Source organism: Ictalurus punctatus, chromosome 17 (assembly GCF_001660625.3).
Source record: "Ictalurus punctatus breed USDA103 chromosome 17, Coco_2.0, whole genome shotgun sequence".
Taxonomy (NCBI): domain Eukaryota; kingdom Metazoa; phylum Chordata; class Actinopteri; order Siluriformes; family Ictaluridae; genus Ictalurus; species Ictalurus punctatus.
Window position 1 is genome coordinate 12,188,625 of NC_030432.2, and position 21,459 is coordinate 12,210,083.

General features: G+C 40.1%; 1 protein-coding gene across 4 annotated transcripts in view; it reads left to right on the forward strand.

The window, feature by feature from the left end:
• The window catches only part of brip1 (BRCA1 interacting helicase 1), a 65,224-nt gene that overhangs the window by 1,977 nt on the left and 41,788 nt on the right, over window positions 1-21,459 (forward strand). For 3 of the 4 annotated variants that reach the window (XM_017491656.3, XM_017491655.3, XM_017491657.3), the window contains exons 3-14: window positions 353-464; window positions 1,207-1,398; window positions 1,492-1,637; window positions 2,878-3,030; window positions 9,349-9,645; window positions 12,584-12,805; window positions 13,133-13,332; window positions 13,768-13,900; window positions 14,038-14,192; window positions 15,114-15,282; window positions 15,438-15,578; window positions 16,239-16,400. In XM_017491656.3, the coding sequence (XP_017347145.2) occupies window positions 353-464; window positions 1,207-1,398; window positions 1,492-1,637; window positions 2,878-3,030; window positions 9,349-9,645; window positions 12,584-12,805; window positions 13,133-13,332; window positions 13,768-13,900; window positions 14,038-14,192; window positions 15,114-15,282; window positions 15,438-15,578; window positions 16,239-16,400 (2,082 nt within the window). The remainder of the gene's footprint in view (window positions 1-352; window positions 465-1,206; window positions 1,399-1,491; window positions 1,638-2,877; window positions 3,031-9,348; window positions 9,646-12,583; window positions 12,806-13,132; window positions 13,333-13,767; window positions 13,901-14,037; window positions 14,193-15,113; window positions 15,283-15,437; window positions 15,579-16,238; window positions 16,401-21,459) is intronic. The other variant, XM_017491658.3, reaches the window with a different exon arrangement.

A 21,459-nucleotide genomic window follows, 5' to 3' on the forward strand; every position in this document is an offset into this window, starting at 1 on the left:
AAATTCTAGAGAGTGTTGTGTGTGAAAATCCCAGGAGATCAGCAGTTATACAGCAGAAATACTCAAACCAGCCCTGGCACAAGTAATCATGTCACAGTCAAAATCACTGAGATCACATTTTCCCCCATTCTGATGGTGAACATTACCTGAAGCTGCTGGTCTGTATCTGCATGATTTTATGCAATGCAGTACTGCCACACGACTGGCTAATTAGATTATTGCATGAATTAGTAGGTGTTCCTAATAAATTGCTCAGTAAGTATATGTTCATCTCGATATTGATCGATCCTTTGGTCTGACATCTACAGTCTAATGTCTTAATAACCTGACACCATATTTGTTTCTCCCTTAGATTGTCCGTGGCCTGAACCATGGGCAACACTGCTTATTGGAAAGCCCTACTGGCAGTGGGAAGAGCCTCGCGCTGCTCTGCTCAGCCTTGGCATGGCAGCAGGCACAGTATGGTATGATTTAGTGCTGAAAAATAAGGCCTGTCACAGATGTGGCATTTTATCTAACAAAATGTTGGAATGCAAACAATTGTTATTGGTCAGCAGAGTGACTCAGGATAACGTTGCCAGCTCATAGCTCTATGGTCACCAGTTTCCACCCACCACCGAAAAAGCATGCTGGTAGGCAGATTGGTGACTCTAAATTTCCAGCAGGTGTGATTATGATGGACTGGCGTCGCATCAAGGGTGTATTCTCACTTCACTCCTAAAATTTCAGTATCCACTGTGACCCTGATCTGGATTAAGCGCTTAGTGAAGATGAATGAATGTATAGTTCATTGCAGTTAACAGTTGAATTGTTTCTGAAATTTTACCTCTAACAGTTATGCATAAGAGACATCCATAAGCCTTTATCTGGATTGAACAGCTACAAGTACATTACATTTCAGTTTGATATTTGGACTTTAAGTATGTAAAGTATTATTTAAGTACAGAAAGAGTTTAGTCAGATATACAATATAACAAAAAGTCTAAATAAATGATATGCAGTTTTACACAATTTTTACTGAAAGCGGTTTAATGGAGAAAATAGTACTAAATATTACTGTGTTACTTGACGGGAATAAAAATAATAAAAACATGGTGGCAGAGCAATTTTATTATACTTTATGAACCTCAATTGCTGATGTGTTTTGCCTCAGAGACAGTTGGGATGTTATTTTCTGTCTAATTTTACCTTTTCTATTCCTCTAAGCTAAGTCAGACCAGGAGGGAGGAAGCCCATCATGTGATGTGAAAAAGCCATTCGTTACTACCCCATGTCAGTGTGTGTGCCACAACAGAGCTCGTTGCTCATCTACTTCCTTTGGCACTACAGCGTCCCCACCAACTGTGATTGACCTTACTGGAGAAAATACTGCTGCACAAGTCATCACACCTCCGAGAGGTTAGCGCTCTTAGGAACCAGTTCTGAATCTCTGCTCTACCCAAGTCATAGACATGATAGGTTGAAAGTCATGAGTTTTCTTCTCACTAACAGCGGACGAAAATCAAGCCAAGAGATCCACTCTGTCATCCAGGCTTTCTGAGAAATTTCAGGCTTCCCTCAATACACAGGGAGAACCAAGTGATGAAGACTTTAAGCCTGATAAGAAGCGCATTCGGGCACCTGCTGCTGATCAGAAGGTAGGATTGTAAATATTTAGATCTTGGCTGTTATTAAAAAAAAATGTGTATCATGGTATGCAATATTAATCACCCTCACTCAGATTTAACTCAAGTAATCATGAAATACAAAACACTTTTCTGCATAGACATTGACGATTAGAATAGCAGTAATGCTTTACACTTTATTTTAAAGCTTTACAATTTATTTTATTTCAGTGCTGGTAATTTTGGTGGTGGAGCCGGCCCTCCACTCTTTTACCTCTCATAAATCACAACATGGTCTAGTTGGATAGCTATTACATAATGTAGATTAGTTGTTAATTTTTTTTTATCATCATACTGTGTTTGCTCATGGCTTGCATTTGTTCAGTGAGGCACTGCTGTGCTATTCAGGGTAATTTACAGCACATGTTATTCAGGGCTTCTCAGAACACAAGAATCTGTAATACATAAACTTCATATTAAATCTGACCACTGAGGACTTCACCAGTATGTTAAGTCACTGTTCATTTTGAGCACTAAAATGAACATGCAGTGGTGCTTGAAAGTTTAGAAAATTTCTAAGAGAAAAGTGCTTAGAAATTTCTATATTTCTCCATAAATATGACCCAAAACATCCTCAAAAGTCCTAACAGTAGATAAAGAGTGATCTTTAGCAAACTGCAGAGGGGCAGCAACGTTGCAGTTGTTCAGTATTCTTCTGATGGTGGAATCATGAACATTAATGTGAGAGAGGCCTTTAGTTGCTTAGAAGTTACTCTGGGTTCCTTTGTGACCTCGTACACTATTAGATGCCAAAAACAACTCTTTTTCTGAGGTTCTCTAAAATCTCCTTTGTTTATGCCATGATACACTTCCACAAACATGTTGTGAAGATCAGACTCTGATAGATCCCTGTTCTTTAAATAAAACAGGACACTCACTCACACCTGATTGTCATCCCATTGATTGAAAACACCTCATTTTAATTTTAAATCTAATTCTAATTTTACTTTCAAATTAAACTCCTAATAATAGAGGTTCACATACTTTTGCCACTCACATATATGTAACACTGGATTATTTTCCTCAATAAATAAATGACCGAGTATCATATTTTTGTCTCTTTAATTTAATTGGGTTCACGTTCTCTACTTTTAGGACTCGTTTGATGTTTTGGGTCATATTTATGCAGAGAGATAGAAAATTCTAAAGGGTTCACAAACTTTCAAGCACCACTCTAAGCTGACCTGTAATTTGTCGATCATGTGGTGTTCAGCAAAGCAGGAAGCGAAGATGTTTTGAAAAAGGTGTGGTGTTTGATGAGGAGGAGGAGGAAGTTGAAAGGGCTAATCCTGGGGCTGAGAACTGGACTGTAGGGTTGAGCAGGCAAGCCAAACCTGAAGGCAGCCTGCCACCTGCTGAATGCTGTGTGAGTATATGTGAAGTATTTAATGTTTGACCCTTATTGCAATGCTTTCCATAACAGTGTCTGGATCTTTTGCTGTTGCATATTAGTGCAAGAGCATTTCACAGCTTTTTTTTTGTGCTCCAAACAACTTTTAAGTTAAATCTTGATACAGTGATCATAAACACTATGCAACAGGTTTTGGCATATAAATAATCTTAAATCATTTCCCCATCATTCTTGTGACATTCCATATAACTTAAAAACAGGCGCTTGCAGAAAGCAGGCTTGATTGAGTGCAGTATTGGATGACACCCAGCTGATATCTGTATCGTATTGGAAATGGAAACGAATTGATCTGTGTATGTCTTCCCATCATATACAGTATCTCACTTCCAGAAAATGTTCATAAAACTGAAGTGTGAGGATTCTTAGACATTCATATTCATTTAAGTCTTTTACAAATAAAATCATGCAGTAAGAAACTGGACATTGTTCTGCCATAACAACTTGGATTTAGTTTTCGGTGGATTGACATTTGACCAGTGGGTGGCAGCAGAGAGTTTAAGATGGCAGCGTTCTAGCTTCTTTGAAAGCTTTTAAAGTATGCAGCTAACAATTATTTTTGATCAATGAATCTATTGATTTCTTTATTAATTAACTGAATTATTTTAAATGCAAGAAATAACAAAAATATGTATTTAACAATATTTCTTTAGCATTTCAATTAACTAATACTACTGCAGAACCTTTAACTAGGCCTAATTAAATAACAGCTCAGTAACTACAATGCAACATTCCACTCATTTATTAGACATTTATCCGTCACAACATGAGAATATTATGTCAAGGAAATGAGACACCGAATCTAACCCACGGTAATGGTATTCTGTGTTGTTTTTTTTTGTTGTTGTTGTTGTTTTTTGCATGTTTTCAAGCCTTGATTTGTTAAATTCTGACCAGACAAATCCAAAACAGGCAAATACCTACTGGTAATCGCTAACTGATATTAGTGCTAGCAGTGTTTGTGCAAGGTGAATAATTTTCACTGTGTTAAATCAACTCCAAAGTTTGGGGTCGACTCTTAGTTTTACATGCCTAAAATCAGTGTATTGGTTCTTTTTTGGGAACAAAAGCATGATGGCGACTTGATGACTTGCTACAAAATGTCTTTAAAAAAACATTATGTATCCTGTGCATAATTTTTAAATTTTTATTTATTTATTTCAGGCAGTACTTAATCAGATGAGAAATGGCTCACATAGCTGAGTGATCATGCTCCTGTTTGGACTGTAGTGAGTAATCGGATGTAATAGTCCTAGGATGAGGGGTCTTGTCTTTTTAAATGAGAGTATGCTCGACGTGCTAAAACACAATGAAATTTACAGTTACATTCATGGACCTCTCTATTAGGAACACTGTACTAATACCGGTTAGGGCCTCACTGTACTCTTAAAACAGCCTCAATTCTTCCTGGCATGGATTCCACAAGATGTTGGAAACATTCCTTTGAGATTCTGGTCCATGTTGACATGATTGCATCACTCAATTCCTGCAGAATTTTCAGGATCACTTTCATGCTGGGAATCTCCTGTATCTACATCATCCCAAAGGTGTTCTATTGCATTCAGATCTGGTGACTCGGAAGGCCATTGAAGAATGTTGAACTTGTTGTCATGTTCATGAAACCTGTTTGAGATGACTTTTGCTTTGTGACATGATGCATTATCATGCTGGAAGTACCCATTAGAAGATGGGTAAATTGTGGCCATGAAGACTGTTGCATTCAAGCAATGATTGGTTGGTATTAACGTGCCTAAAGTCTGCCAAGAATACATTCCCCACACCATTACACCACCTCCACCAGCCTGGATTGTTGACACAAGACAGGTTGGGTCCTTGGATTCATGCTGTTGGTACCAAATACTGACCCTACCATCTGTGTTCCTCAGCGGAAATCGAGATTCATCAGACCAGGCTGCGTTTTTTGTGTCTTCAGCTGTCCAGAGTGCCCACTGCAGCATCAGCTTTCTGTTCTTGGTTGACATAAGTGGATCCCTACATGGACTTCTGCTGTTGTAGCCCGTCCGCATCAAATTTTGACATGTTGTGCATTCTGAGATGCTTTTTTGCGCACCACAATTGTACAGTGTGTTTATCTGAGCTACTATAGGCTTTGTGTCAGCTCAAACCATTCTTCATTGACCTCTTTCATTAGCAAGGCATTTTCCTCTGCAGAACTGCCACTCTCTGGATGTTTTTTCTTTATTGCAAAATTCTGAGTAAACTTTAGAGACCATTGTGCATGAAAATCCTAGGAGATCATCACTTTTCTAAGCACTCATTACTAGGCTTTACATTGTATGGTGGGGGGTCTCCTCAACCACCATAGTGTGTACATTCACCTGGATGATGCGACGGCAGCCGTAGTGCACCAGAATGCCCACCACACACCAGCTATTGGTGGAGAGGAGAGGAAAGTGATGTAGCCAGTTCAGAGATAGGGATTATTAGAGGGCCACGATAGATAAGGGCCAATGGAGGAATTTCGCCAGGAGACCGGGGTTATACCCATACTCTTTTACGATTAGTGTCCTGGGATTTTTTATGACCTCAGAGAGTCAGGACCTAGTGTCCCCCTCGCTATACTGCTATTAAAGTGCTCAGTGATGGTATAGCCATTACCTTTGATTGAGTCAAAAACTGTTCAGCATATTTTTTCTCTGTATGTAGCTCCTCAGAAAATGTGATGCTGTCCCATTAGAAGAATCTGTGTTGGTGTTTGTCTATGATACAGGAGAGCCTGTGTGTGTACATTAGTTAGAATGAGGAACTGAGTGACTTGTGGTAGAATTTCCTAGAGATTGGTGGACTATTATGGAAGGTGGAGACTTAGCCTTTGTGGGTGGGTTAAAGGGGGTGGGGTTTGCTTTGGGTTTCCATTCCTCATCTGACATCGTGCGTAGCCCCTGCCAGTGCTGACTGACATCTTCAATGGGCCCTTTGAAGCAAGCTCCAGTTTAATTAAGAGGTTTGCCTTGCTTGGCAGTGAACTGTGAAAGCCTGGGATAAATATTGAATGGGGTTCACCTGCTGGTTACTGCGCTCATGGGATAAACAGGTGCTTTGTGTCTCTAGAGATTGGCTGGTTGGGGGAGCGCTAAGGGCTCCAGGGGCAGCCGTGATAGGGGAGTGAAGACCCGTGAAGACTTTTTATGAAGGCTGTTTTTCTCACTCTGTCCATCTTTTCTTTTCAATGTCCTTTACTGAAGGAGTTTTTGAAAGGGGGGGGCTTGAGTGTCAAGCTCTCAGAGCTCACCTGTTGAAATGCAGGCCTGCACATTCCATCACAGAGTCATTGTGGGGTGAGGACAATCTACTTTAGGATCTCAAACACAGAGCTCTAACAGGACACAGGGCTCGCCTTGCACCTCTCTCGAAAAACACAGTGAATGTACTGTTTGGCTGAACCAGTCCATTATCATCAGCCCAAACACCTCTCTTGTCTCATTCTTTAGAATCCTTTATAATCCTCTGTCTTTTCTTTATTATAATATGCATTTGGAGTCTTACTTGGAAACCGTGAAGCGCACAGTTTGCATTTGATCTTGTCTGAACAAATTTATGTTTAGATGATAAGTGGTGTTATCTCTTTTGGTTGTAATGTGTTTGTTTTATTATCTTTTTTCCCCAACAGAAGGTCTTCCTTGAAAAAATGTCTTTCCGGCAGTTTTTATTTAATTTGGTAAATACGATATGCATTATCTAGCTGTTTGTCTGAGAACTGAGGCTTATAAGAAACCTTCTATGATACATCAAAGTCTCTTCTGTACACTGCTTTATGCTGTAGAGCAGTGAGCTGTTCAGTTTGTCTTGCCCCCAGATGACCCCAGCTGAGACAACATGCTAAGGTTGACGCTCCCGCACAAGGCTGGGCAGTGTTTGATAGCAAGGACTGGATTGAGCCGAGGGAGACCGCCAAGATGATATCAGGGCCCCCATGGTGAAAGAATGCAGCTTGAATGTGTCCATGGCGGCAGGTCCAGCCAGCGGAGGCTGTTATCTGCATACCAGGGGTGTTTCTTTGCTGCCCGGTGGCGAGAGGGGCCGAAACTGTGGCAGGGTTCATGTAACGGATACTCTTGTGTCAGCTGTTTCCTGTGCTGCCACTGACAAGGCCTACCATTCACGAGCAGCCCTTCCTCCATCATTCGATGAATAAGTAATTATACAGCACAGGAGGCAGGGTACTTGGACTGGGCTATTGAATGTGGCAGCAGCAGGTAAGCTGATCCAAGGAACTGAGACAAGTGGAGCGCTGGTGTGAAACTCCTCCAACTCTGTTGTAACATTATCTGCATCCAGGCATTTTCTTTTAAGTCTGTGCAGCGAAGCTAGGCTTTATCACACTCTATCCTCTCCGTCTAGTATGTTGTAATATTTAATGGCAAACAAGGTTTGAGAAGCAGTGTGGCTGACCAAAGGGTGACTCCACCACTGGAGCAAGGGCTAAGAGAGTGATTATTAAGCATTAAGTTGTAACATGCAGTGTTTGTTGATAAGCCTTGATCTTATTACTCTTGGAGAATAGAACAATGGTGAAGTGAAGGAGTTCATGTTTTAGGTATTCAGTAACCCCTTAATAAAATCAAATCCAAAGTGCTCTGAAATGCCTCACCAGTGCGAGTTCAGATCATTCACATTATGTTTAACTCTGCCCTTTTAAAGCATATTAGATTTTTAAAAATGAATATTCAAAACCTCAGTAGCTTTCCTCATGGTGAGCTGTATAGGAAGAGTAGAACAACCCTGTGCATTAAACCAGTTATATGTTTGATTTTAGTCTCTGTAAGAACTGTTGTAAGTTATCCAGGATGTGTGGAAAAACTTGCACGCCAATTTCCTTACAAATTAGTAGTACCATACTAATACTGAGTGGGACCTATCCTACCACCCCCCTACCCCTGCTCCCAGAACAGCTTCAATTCTTAGTGCTATGGATTCCACAGGATTTTGGATATATTTGAGAAAATTTGAGATTCTGATTGTCAGGTTTTTCAGCTACACATTTATGCTGCAAATTTCCCGTTCTACCACAACCTAAAGATGTTCGATTGGATTCAGATCACATGACTGGGGAGGTAACTGAGCTCAGTGTAATGTTCATGAAACCAGTTTGAGACAACTTGTGCTTTTTGACATGGCACATTATTATGCTGGAAGTAGCCGTTATAAAATTGGTAAATTGTGACCATGCATGTGGTCAGCAACAGTACTCAGATAGGCTGTGGCATTCAAATGATGCACATTTGGTATTATGGAGCCAATGTGTGCCAAGAAAACCTTCTCCACCCCATTACATCACCACAATTCAGCAGCCTGAACTGTTGACAGAAGCAGGGTGAATCCATGGATTTGACAGCAGGTGTGCTCTCTGAAACTGGATATTAGGCGATTGGAATAATAACAGGTGATGTTTATCCAATCTAAAACTGATCAGTTTTGGTGAGCCTGTGCCCAATGTAGCCTCAAATACTTGTTCTTGTCCAACTGCCTCAAAGTTTGGCATGTTGCGCATTCTGAGATGCTTTTCTGCTCACCATGTTTGTAAAGAGGTTTTATTTGAGTTACCATAGACATACTGTCAGCTCAACGAAGTCTAGGTCCTTGAACTTTCTTATCAGCAAGGCATTTCCACTCTCATAACTGCTGCTGACTGGCTGTTTTTTTTTTCATTCTGTTGTGAGTGAAAATCAGAGGAGATCAGCAGTTTCTGAAATACTCAAAGCAGCCCATCTGGTACCAACAACCATGCCATGCACAGTCACTGAGAGCACATTTTTCCCCCAATTTGAACATAATGTGAATATTAACTGAATCTTTTGATCTGTGACTGAATGATTTTATGCAATGCACTGTTGTACATATGTTATACATACATACATACATACATACACCGTATATATGGAGTTGTATAGCACATGACTGCATGAGAGATGTGTTGCATTACTAAATGTGTTCATATACAAATGTGTTCATACAGATCTGCTTAGGATCAGTTTCACTAGCTGGCAGGTTCTTGTGTGCGAAAGCTATAATTAGAAATATCCAGTCAGGGAGCAGCGTCATGAACAATACTGGGGTCTAAACTTTCCATCTCAGCTGCAGTCATCTGATCCTGACTTATATTGTTTCCCTTTCATGTCTACGTTGTTTATCTATATGTCCACATACGTAAAAAACCTATTCATCTAATTGACTGACATGATGTCTAGCATTGCTCCTGTAGTCTTAGTCATTACAGTACTTGAGGTTGATTTGTTTTCCTTTCTTCATCCATAGTCTCCAGTACCTTGTTCCCTGTGTGCTTGTGCAAGCCTCGCAGAAGGGCAGAGGACAGGTGAAAAAGTCAAGGACAAAGACAAGGAAAATAATGGGAAGAAAGCTGTCCCCAAAATTTTCTTTGGCACACGTACGCATAAACAGATCACCCAAATTGCACGAGAGCTGAAGCGGACGCTGTACTCCACTGTGCCCATGACCATCCTGTCCAGCCGAGACCATACGTGTGTCCACCCTGAAGTGGTACCCCACGCCAACCGCAATGAACGCTGCAAGGAGCTACTCAAGGCCAAGAATGTGAGTCACCCAATGCCCAGCTCATAGCATCTGACATCACTACAGCTTTCAACACAGGGTCTTTATTCATGTGTCACCACGTGAGCCCTCAAAGAGATGAAAGGCTTCATTGACAAAGTTTGTTCAGCTCATTAGGTTCACATGCTCTTGTTAATTCTGAACTATGAATTCTGTTATTATAAAGTAGGTATGCTAGGCTGAAAGTTAGCATGAAAGTAATAGCAAAAATAGATTCAGCAGCCAGTGAGTAGTTCATCTTTCTAGATGTGTTGATATGCATGTGCATTAATTTATTATAAATTTTTAATAAAGACAGGTGGCAAAGAAAACCTGATGGCTATGTCATGCTGTAGGTTACTTGTTGCTGGCGTTGAAACATTATTATGCTGATGGAAGTGGTCACTTCAAGGATAACACTGTCCCCATTCACAGGGCATGAGGGCTCACTGATTAGTTTGATGCGTATAAAAATAATGTAAATCATATGCTATGGCCTTCAGTCACTTGATCTCATCCCAGTTTAACACCTGTGGGGGATTTTGAATCTATGTGTTAGAAAGTGTTCTCCTCCAACATAATAAAAAAAATCTACTGAGGGAATATATTTTGGGGAAATTGGTGTTCATAATGTCATTATAGTAACAGAGACTTGTAAAATCCTTGCCAAGGCTCACTGAAGCTGTTCTGGATGCTTGCGGTGGCCCAACACCTTACTGAGACACAGTTTCAATACAATTCTGATACATCTCTTAAGGACAGATTAGGACCACTGATTTGCTCAGCATCCGAGGTTAGATTCGAACAGTGGTCACCATATAATGAATTATTATACAACCCAAATTCCGAAAAAGTTCACATTCTACAGAGCACAATATAATAAAAAGATTTAAGGAAAGGTTTAAGCGTAAAGGGCAAGGCCGAAAACCACTTCTGAATGTGTGTGATCTCGGATCCCTCAGACGTCATTGTCTTAAAAATGCTTCGAGTCTGTAATGGATATCCTGATATGGGTCCGGGAATACTTTGGTAAACCTTTTGATAGTCAACACCATTCGCCGCTGCATCCACAGATGCAAGTTAAGGCTTTACTGGGCAACACTGTCCAGAAGCACAGCTGACTTCTCTGGGCTCACTGTCATCTGAGTTGGACAGTAGCGCAGTGGAATCGTGTTTTGTGGTCCGACGAGTCAACATTTCAAATAGTTTTTGGACAAAACCGCCATCGAGTTCTTCGGGCCAAAGAGGAAAAGGACCATCCAAGCTGTTATCAGTGTCAGGTCCAAAGGCCAGCGTCTGTCATGGTACGGGGCTGTGCCAGTGCCCGTGGCATGGGTAACTTGCACATCTGTGAGGGCATCATTAATGCAGAAAGTACAAATTTTGGAGCAACATATGCTGCCATCCAGTGCAGGACAACACCAAACCACATTCCGCCCGGATTACAAGCGCATGGTTGTGTAAGCAGAAAGTGCGGGTGCTAACAGGGCCTGCCTGCAGTCCTGACCTGTCTCCAATGGAAAATGTGTGGCGCATTATGAAGTGCAAAATAAGGCAACGACGGCCCTGTACAGTTGTGTAGCTGAAGAAATACATAATGAATGAATGGGGAAAATTCTGCTTCCTAAACTTAACCAACTGGTGTCTTCAGTGCCTAAACTCTTAATAAATGTTATTAAAAGAAAAGGTGATGTTACACAGTAGTAATCAATTGACTTTCCTTACTTTTTTGGAGTGTTGCAGTCATCAGATTTTAAATGAGTGTGTATTTTCAAAAATAACTTAAATTCACTAAGTAAAACCTCAAATAATGTGTTAATATTAATAATGTGTTCTCAATATAATAGAGGCTGAATTGAATTTTCAAATGACTCTTTTTGTTTGTTTGTTTTTTGCATTTTTTCATACTGTCCCAACTCTTTCGGAATTGGGCTTCTACAATAGGACCCCCAAATTGAATCTGCTGAACTCAATTTGACCTCATTTCTATTGGCAAAGGAAGCACTTGTTCCCTGCTTCTTGTCATGGCCTTCAGGCTAGATAGTCGGTGTTCACTAGTTTGGTGAGCCGTCTTTACACTTTGACATTGTTGTAATGGGAAGATGATTAGTAGCCTTCAGAATATATCCACTGTAACATAAACCTACTCTTTAAGGATCTGTAAGTGAAATCCTTGTCACTGGAGCTGTGGGGACCAGTTGTGGGTGATAATGCCCCTAATCACTCATTCAGAGCTTTTTCATAATGCACACTTGTCAAATGCTTCAGGTGTGGTCAGTTTTAACGAAAAACCTTTTATCCTCCTCCTCGCCGCTAGGCAGCTTGAATTATAAGCACCTATTGCTCAGCTGCCGAACTTGTTCCGTCCGTGCATGTTAATGGCCATGGCACAGGAGATGACTCTGCTTTGGAGTGTATAAGTCACTAGCACTGTCTCCTGTGTCATTTCCAGTCAGGCCTGCAACCCCACTCCTTTTATTCTCCTCTGAAGCATTTGCCATGAGGTCACACATCTCCGTTATCACCACCATCATATGACCGTTGCAGTGAAATGGCCCTGGCCAGGCAGTGTTAATCCCATGCTCCCTCTGTGGGATAATCTCCCTGCCTATAATACAGATGAAATTGCTGTCAGCCTCTCATCAGGCCACTGCAGGCTCCAGTAAATCCCAGCACAATGAACAGATGCCCCTTTTAATGGTCCAGCAGAAAGACACCTGCTCTAATTATGAAACAGATACGTGTCTTTTAGCAGTGACAATGCTCTCACTGTTATAAGTCAAAAATTGTTAACTGCATAATGAGGATACACTGTCTAATGTTAGGGATGAATAGTGACCTGCCATTTTATTTGACCGAGGCCTATATTACAGTTTAGCAGGGAATATGGGTTCCCAATGAATATCCATTGAATTTTTTTTATTTTGTGTCTCTTTTATAGGGCCAGTCATGCCGATTCTACCACAATGTGCATAAGATGCGGGAGCAGAGGTCTTTGCAGTGGGTGCATGGGCTGCACCAAGCCTGGGACATAGAAGAGCTTGTCAGTCTGGGCAATAAGCTACGCTCCTGTGCCTACTATGCAGCCCGGGAACTCATGCAGGATGCTTGCATTGTTTTTTGCCCGTACAACTACTTGCTGGACCCCCTTATCCGGGAGAGTGTGAGTTTCTTTCCCAGTCAGACCAGGAGCCTGTAGGAATCTATATCAAATAACCATAATACGCAGTATGGTATTAATGTATGTATGTCCTACTATAACTAGGCCACCTGTGCTATAAAATGTGTTTTATTATTAATATATAATAGTTTTTGAGAAATCATAAATATGTTTTGGAGAGTACAACACGTAGTTCTTATTGATGAATAAGGCAATACAATTTTTATTGCAAAGGTGATCAATCAGATACCATTTTGCATGCATAAATCCTGTTTATTCTGAGCCTTTTCTAATCTTTACTGAAGATGATTGCTCCCGTCTTTTCCATAGATGGACATCAATCTAAAGGGGCAGATTGTGGTGCTGGATGAGGCTCATAACATTGAGGATTGCGCCCGCGAGTCTGCCAGCTACACCATAAACCAGGCTCAGCTGCGGGAGGCCCGTGAGGATCTTGAGGCCATGGTGACATATAACATCCGCCGGAATCACCATGAGCCTCTTCTGGCCTTTTGCTGCAGCCTGCTCAAGTACACTGTCTTTGTTTCCTCTCAGAGGCTATAGAACAATCTAAATATGATCTTTTTGCTAACTCCCTTGTGGCTAATGGTTTGTACAGTATGTAACTTGATAAAAAGGGGTAAATAGAGCCTATGATGGTGGACAGAAAAAATGTGCGTGGGGCAGATTGCATCATGTAGAAGTTCATTTATCATTCTTTTATCGATTAGTGAGCAGAGATAACTTGTTTTCTATTGACAAATTCTTGTGTATCATCTCATGAGACTTGGTGTTAATTGCAGGACAAATTACGACATCATTCTTCAATCACTTAAGATCTCCATATAGTGCTTAATATCCATTATGTCTTTGATTAAGCATTAGGCATTTGATTTGACAAGGCTGTGAAACCTCAAATGGTGTCAAATTCGTCTGACAAATGGTCTGTGGATTTGTGTGTGCAGCTGGATACAAGAAAGCTCCAGTATTTTGCAAGACAGGGACTATGAGTCTGCCTATAAGGTGTGGACTGGGAAGGAAGTTCTGGACATCTTCCATGGTCTTGGCATAACAGCTGACACATTTCCTGTGCTTCAGGTATCCCATTCCACAGAGTGTTGCCTATAGTCCACCTTCAACGTGCTCCATTCTAATATTCATTGTTTTCTTACATTTCCCCCCATGCAGAAAATAATATTTATATTCGTGTATGTTTGTGTTTGCTTGCTGAGCAGAAGCATTTTGAGGCAGTGCTGGAGAAGGAAGAACGGGTCGGGCTGGTGAATGGGAGAGAGGACACGGTAGAGGTTCCCACCATCAGCTCCAACACTCAGACTGTGCTCAAGAGCCTTTTTATGGTGTTGGGATTTCTGTTTAGACAAAACTGCAGGTCATTATCCCTTACAAAAACTGAGCATATGGATAAGCTTTGCCTCCAAATCATAGTGGATGCCGTTTTTTGTTTTGTTTTGTTTTGTTTTGTTTGTTTTTGTGTCCTGAAATAATATTTATGGCTCACATTTTATTTACTCTAAACATTTTGGTTTTGAATATGAACACGTGACACAGTATACACAAGCAAATGATGAAAACTTCCTTTAAGGTTCTCTTTACTGAAGACCACTTCTCTATATCAACCTGTGCATTGTTTAAGTTCAGATTTTCAGGTATTAACCAGTACAAACATTTTTTCAGCATGAAAAATGAACAGCCATATTTTATAATTCTGTCATTACAGTATGCTGACATCACAATTTTTGGTAACAAGTTTATTGGTAACATCCTTATAATGATTCATTTCATTTGTCTTATTGTCAAGAGTTTGTTTATTTACAGTCATTTTAATTTTGAAACTCTATTTTAGAAATTTTGAGACCATGTTCATTTCAGATCATTTCATTTTTATTTTTCATTATCACTGATGAAATTTAAAAATATGTTATCATGATTTATAATTTTTTTACTTTTAGTTGACTAAACAACTGATCAGATAAAGGAACAGTGTTAATCCTAGCACTTGTTCCATGTTTAACTGTAATGATGATGAGATTACTTTTACTGTGACCTTTTAATGTGCTTTTAGGGTTATCACTGTGATCGTTCCAGCTGTCCCTCAAGTTTGGGGAACATGAGCTAGAACCAGAATCCTAATAGCCAATGGCAGCTGTTTGTGCCAAATTCTGTTTTAGGAAGACAATTGTAAAAACTTTCATAGCATAACTTATATAATCCTGCCTTGTCTTTTTTCAGTTTTATTACAACCAAGGCAGATAATTGTATATGGTTGAAACTTGTGTGTGCACGTGTGTAGGTTTGCAGATGATTACCGTGTGGCTCTGCAGCAGAGTTATGTTTGGACTACCCAGGAGGATGTGCCTGATGCCCAGGGCTTTTTTGCCCGGCCACGCCGTCGCCGCCAGGCTGTGCGCACTAAAACCCTTGTGCATACCCTCAGCTTCTGGTGTCTTAATCCTGCTGTGGTAAGTGCCTGACCCTGAGCAGCAACATAACTGAAATTTTTTGTTTTGTTTTTATTTTCATCCACTTATCATTGCAGGAACAATAATCAGTGTCTATATCATTAGTGGCCTGTGTATATGCAGCTCATGATAACAGCGTATGTGTGTGCTGGCAGGCATTCTCTGATCTGAGCACAGTAGTACACAGTATAGTGCTCACTTCTGGTACCCTCTCACCCATGACGTCCTTCTCTTCTGAGCTGGGCCTCAAATTCTCTATCCAGCTGGAGGCCAGCCATGTCATCAGCAAATCTCAGGTTAGTACACCCTGGTGAGTAATGTAGCCCAAAGTGAAAATGCAGTTACTTAAAAATGAGTGAAGTAGGGGTGAAAGTGGCCATTCACATAAGTACTTTAGTAAGATGAGGGAAGTACAGTACATTACTTGCTACACAATGTCAGATTTGCATTTCACAACAAGCCTGTTTTTTTCCCCTAATTTTTTATAAAATTGCTATTGAGCAGGACAGAGCATAATGGTACATTCACTGAAAACGTCTGTGATAATTCTGTTGTAATAAAATCATTTATAATAAGTAAGTGAACATTTTATTTAACTCTTAATATACTTCATAATACAGCATGATTCCAATAATTGCATGAGTGTAAGGTTCAGGGAAAAAAATAGGAAATATAATAGGAAATATCAGTTTTTTACATTAAGGATGATTGACAAATACCATCTAGAACAAATTACAATGAAATCATAAAAATGAAAAAAGACACTATATATATATACTGTAAATCTCATGGCTGTATGAGAAGGGCTGTTGATTGGGTTCGTTTACTATTCAGACACCTTTGGCTTTGTTTCATCTGCTCAGTAACAAACTAGATTAGCTGTGTGTTTGCATTAAAACAGAAAATGTCCAATATAAATGGTTGTGAGTTTTTGAACTATGGCATAAAATTTTCAGGTATGGGTTGGCACTATTGGAGCCGGTCCTCAGGGTCGAAGGCTATGCGCCACATTCCAGCATGCCGAGACCTTCACCTTCCAGGATGAGGTGGGTGCACTGCTTCTGAAAGTGTGCCAGACGGTGAGCCGAGGCGTTCTCTGCTTCCTGCCATCCTACAAGGTAAAGTTAGAGACTCTATGGGTTTCTTGCAAATTAGATCTTGAAACAGTTTACTTAGATTAACTGATGAGTGTTTTATCTGTAGTTGTGCGCTCTCACCACTGGGAGGTGTTAGAGACCACAGTTTAAGCCCTGACTTTTTATTTGTTGTTGTTTTTTGTTTTTTTTCTTTTTCCCTTCACGTACTAGCTTCACTTGCTGCTTGACCTGTCCCTTGAACAGCCATGAAGTGACACCTGAGGCACTCATTTTAAAATTCAGTAGTAGATGTCAGGGAGGCTTTGTTTGCCACTTAGGCACTAATAGGCAATTCTAGTGTATAATGGATACTACACAAACCACAGTGCACAGACCTGCCTGTATCAACTTTCAACTAACGACCTCACTTATAGGCTTCCATTGATAAATACTTTGTTCTCTTTTGTTTGTTATGCCTTTACCATGAATAATTGATTTTCATTCAAACTGCTGGTCACAATGTCTCCTCTAAATGAATGGGTGACTTTCTGAAATGCATCCATGTCCAGATATTCATTATTTGTTATAGTTAAAGTGCATGTTTTTGTATTTTAAGTTTGGATATAGTTTATTAGCATATTATGGTTTTCAATGATTATACATGACTTCTCCGTGTGGATTAATATTTAATCAGAAAACTGAGCAGTATGGGGATTCTTTTGAGCCTTTGAGTCTTTGGATGTTCTGGAGCCTCAAAGTCCCATCTGAGAAACAGCCTAGACTACTGTCTGTTTCCAGACACCTTTCTACAACAGCCTGTGTGTATGTGTGCGTGTTTTTTTTTGTTGTTGTTATGCGTGCATGTGTAAGATCGTGTACTGGTTCACCAATTTGGATACACACACACGTACCCTTCACCTTGCTCTTTGAGCTGGGGTTTGTAGTAGTTTTGACCCCATTAAACCACAGTGCACCTCATCGTCTGGCTCGAGCATAGGAGAAATAAACTGGAAACAACTGGGGGGGGGGCACTTATTAAATGTTGGTTTGCAGAGGTGAAAAGATCTCGGAGAAACGCAAGATGCTTTTAAAGCAGATTAAGATAAGGGCCATTAGGGGTGATGTCGCCATGCTGTCTGTGTGAAGATGCGTCTGTACTGGCGCCTGGTGCCGGTGGGGAGTGAGTGTCGGGAGGCCGTATCCGTTTAGCTTTTGTCCTATCAAAGTCAAAGTGCACTGCAGGGTGAATGAGGTAAGAGCCTGTGAGACCTTCGGGTCCCTTCACATGCTGCCCAGTGTCTCTCGGGCAAATTTAGGTATAAGTACATACTTGCATAGCATCTAGGACTCTTAGACTGTTGGATCATGCACATCCAAACAAGGTTCAATGTTTTTTTGTACATCGGTTACCTTTTCTGAAGTAGAAAATATCACAAAATGTTAAGGACATTTACTGCTTGAGTTGATTTAACTGTTAATTAGGCAACAGTTTTTAGGGATGTACCAATCAAAGTTTTTCCATTGTTAGTACAATACCTACATTAGAGCTCTGAGTGTTAGCTAATGCTGATCTAACAGTGACATCCTCTTAGTAACTGAGCTTTTATTGGCAGTTTATACGTTATGGAAGAATGCATCAGTGGACTGGATTGGAAAATGTGTACTGGTCAGCACTGATAGTGATGCTCAGTATTAGATCAGTACATCTCTAATCATTTTAGATGGCCACAGCCAAGAGCAGTAAACCACAGAAATTTTATTAAACAAAAAAAATTATCAGAAGACAATATTGTAATTTTATAACTTTAATATTTTACACGTGTATCCATTTTTCTTCATTTGTATGAAAGTTTTCTTGTTCCTGATATTTTTTTATTCTAATTTAAATAAATGTTTTATTTACGCCCCTCTAACAAATTGTCAAGCTAAAGCCGGTATGGCCTTCTATTCATTTCATAGAACACACAATGTGGTTTGTGATTGTTGTTTCTTTTGAAATATATTACATTTAAATAGTTAACATTATTGATGCACTGAAAGGAAAATTCTGGGCCGAAACCAAAAATTCAGGACGCACTTGGCGGAAAATTAATTTTTTAAAAACCCATTTTAAAATAGTTTTTTTTGTTGTTTTGTTGTATTAATATTAGACTTTTTAATTCATTTCATGAATTTAATTCATCTGAATTGGAAAAACTACAAACCAATAAAATGTTCACACTTTTATTGAAATTAACATACAAAATATATTATTCTTCATTCAGTTCTGTAACAATTAAATGTAACAGGTTTTTTTCAACCTAATTATCCAAATAATGTAAAGTTTTAGAAAACCATTATGATATGCAAAACAGCAGTCAAGTAATGAACTAGGCCTCATTTCTGTTTATGTAAACGTATTTCCACATTGAATTAAGATTATTGTGCAAAAGAGCAGCAATAGAACTAAAACCAACCTCATACCATAAACAACAGATGCAGCTTCAAGTCAAGAGCAAAGTTTTGCAGTGCTACATGAATTTTAATGTAATTGCTATACACATAGCAAATTGGACAGCAAAAGTGGCAAGTTTCACTTCAAGAACAGAAGCTACTCAATTTTCTGGCAGGAGAGACGGTTCCTCTTCTCGTCAAGAACACGAGATGCTGCACTGAATAGTCTTGCACTCTCTGTCCTGGTGCTTGGGGCAGATGAATACCTGCATGCAATCCACGCAAGCAATGGAAAGAGTAGCTGCACTTGTTGTGGCACTGCTGTGGGTCGGGGCGCTTTCTTGTAGAATCTCGTCAAACGTCAGATAGTGAGGGAGTTCGCACCTCATCACTTGTACGCACCCGTTTCTCTGACACACTTTGCTCTGTGCTGCGTGTCGATCCTTCAGCATATACATTCATCACCTGCAGCTCTGCCTGTATCATTTCCCATGCACGCTGCTTTTTCTCCGACTCAAAGTAATGTCCTTTAAACCGTGGATCTAGTAATGTTGCAATGCAACGATAACCATTTGCTAGATCGAGGTGAAATCTGAGCACCGAGCACTGAGGAGTCTGGTGGAATATATTTTTGGCTCATATTTTCAGTATTTTTTCTCTTCCGGCCAAAAACCGAAAATGCCATTTTCGGCCGAAATTTCGGCACATTCTTACGTTTTTAGGGCATGATCATTGACGTATGCCAAATAATATACATTTATTCTCATAATTTTTCTACATAAAGCAACAAGTTATTTAGCAAAAAAAATGTTTTAGGAAATTTGTTTAATGTTTAATTTGGTTATCATTAAGCTTTCAAAAGCAGATCCTGGGACCTCAAACATTCAGATGTGAACTTCTTATGCTCTTGAATCCATAAATATTATGAAATTTTAATTAGGACTCAAACATATGTTATTGCAGGTCATCAAAACTTTTACTTTAAATATACAGACTTGGGGATTATTTCTGTCTCCATTTCTAATGTGTATTTAACTGAAAGACTGACAAGACAATTGGCCTCATCATGGTGAAATAAGCCAGACTTTGCTTCTGTAGCTGCTGCCCACTTGAGCTGTAAATGAGCTGTAAACTCTGACACTGAGCTCCATTAGCAGCTAACAGTGCTGAATCTTTCCACTCACGACTGTTTACCACATCAGGTCCACAAGAATCTCCTAATGCTTTCTCGGCATCAAGAGGAAGAAGGTTTGAGCGACGTGGTCCACTTCCGAACCCATCGTGAGTCACTCGGTTTCACATGTATTTTAGAGTAAATATTTTGCCTGCAGCCGTCATGCCAATTGAAGTGTATAACTTCCTTTCTCAAAGCTTTGCATTAGGGAGGCATGCGCTCGACTAGATAAAACCGGATCCATCCTCCAGCCGATCTTGCACTTTATCTGCTGCTCTTAGCTCTGGGACTGTTGGCGTTGTGCTAATGGCCTGCTCTGCGTCAGCTCAGAGGAGCAGAGCTGTTCGCCAGCAGGTGGCACAGGCGCCACTCGTCTCCAGCCATGGCGTAATTGTCACTGTCATATTTGACGACTGAATTATTCACATCTGTTACATGTCTATGCCTACTACCACCAGGGTCTGCATGTTTCATTAATGATGCTCAACGACCAAGCAGTTTCCATTATTTAATGGGTGTTGGCAAAAAAGGGCAGCCTGCTTCCAAACATCAGAGTGGTGGTGGTGATGAAGGGAAATAGATAAAGAGATGTGCTAACAGTGTTAGTGGGGGAGTCAGTACACCACAATTCAGTACCTACAAGTGCCGCTACATTATCACATGCCCTTGGAGAGCAGGGTCACTCTGTCCAGTGTACCGTATTGTGGAAGCTGAGTGATGCATTTTTTTTTTTTTTCCCCAAAAAAACACCCATGAATTATTTATTCATTGTTGTGCATTTCAAAACAGTCATCACCCCACTTTTGTTTTCACTTTGTTTTCAAAGGCTTCAATGATGCTGACCTCTAACACGTCCTAATATCATCTACATGCAATGAAAGCCATGGTCCTGCTCTTTTAAGGATGGGCTCAAACAAAGGCTGTATAGAACAACTTTTTTCATTGTGCCTTGGCATAGCGCAGTCTAACAAATAGCTCCAAATTCTCCCATAGATTGTCAGTTGAGTTGAGATCTGGTGACTGCGAAGACCATTGCATGCGGTTTACATCTTTTTCATACTCATCAAACTATTCAGTGAGCCCTTGTTTTCTGTGGCTGGGCATAGTGTCATCCTGCAAAATGTCATTCCCATCAGGATAGAAATGTGATCAGTCAGAATACCTTTGTTGACTGCACATTGTCCCATGGTATAACTGAGCAACCAGTTTTTCTTTAAATGTGTCATTTTATAAAAATAAAAAAAAATTATTTGCCCATTTGTGATTTTATTTATTTATTTTACTGAAGCTTACACCACATTCATCTAGCCAATTTTTACGATCTTCTGATAGGTTTCTTCTGTGTGTCCCTCGAGCCCGTTTAAAAACTAAGTGGGATAGAGCTTTTTCAGCCGCTGCCCCTCGTTTATGGAATCAATTGCCACTGGACATCTGCCTTGCCCCTTCAAATATCATTTTTAAAAAGAGGCTAAAAGCATACTTTTTCTCCCAGGT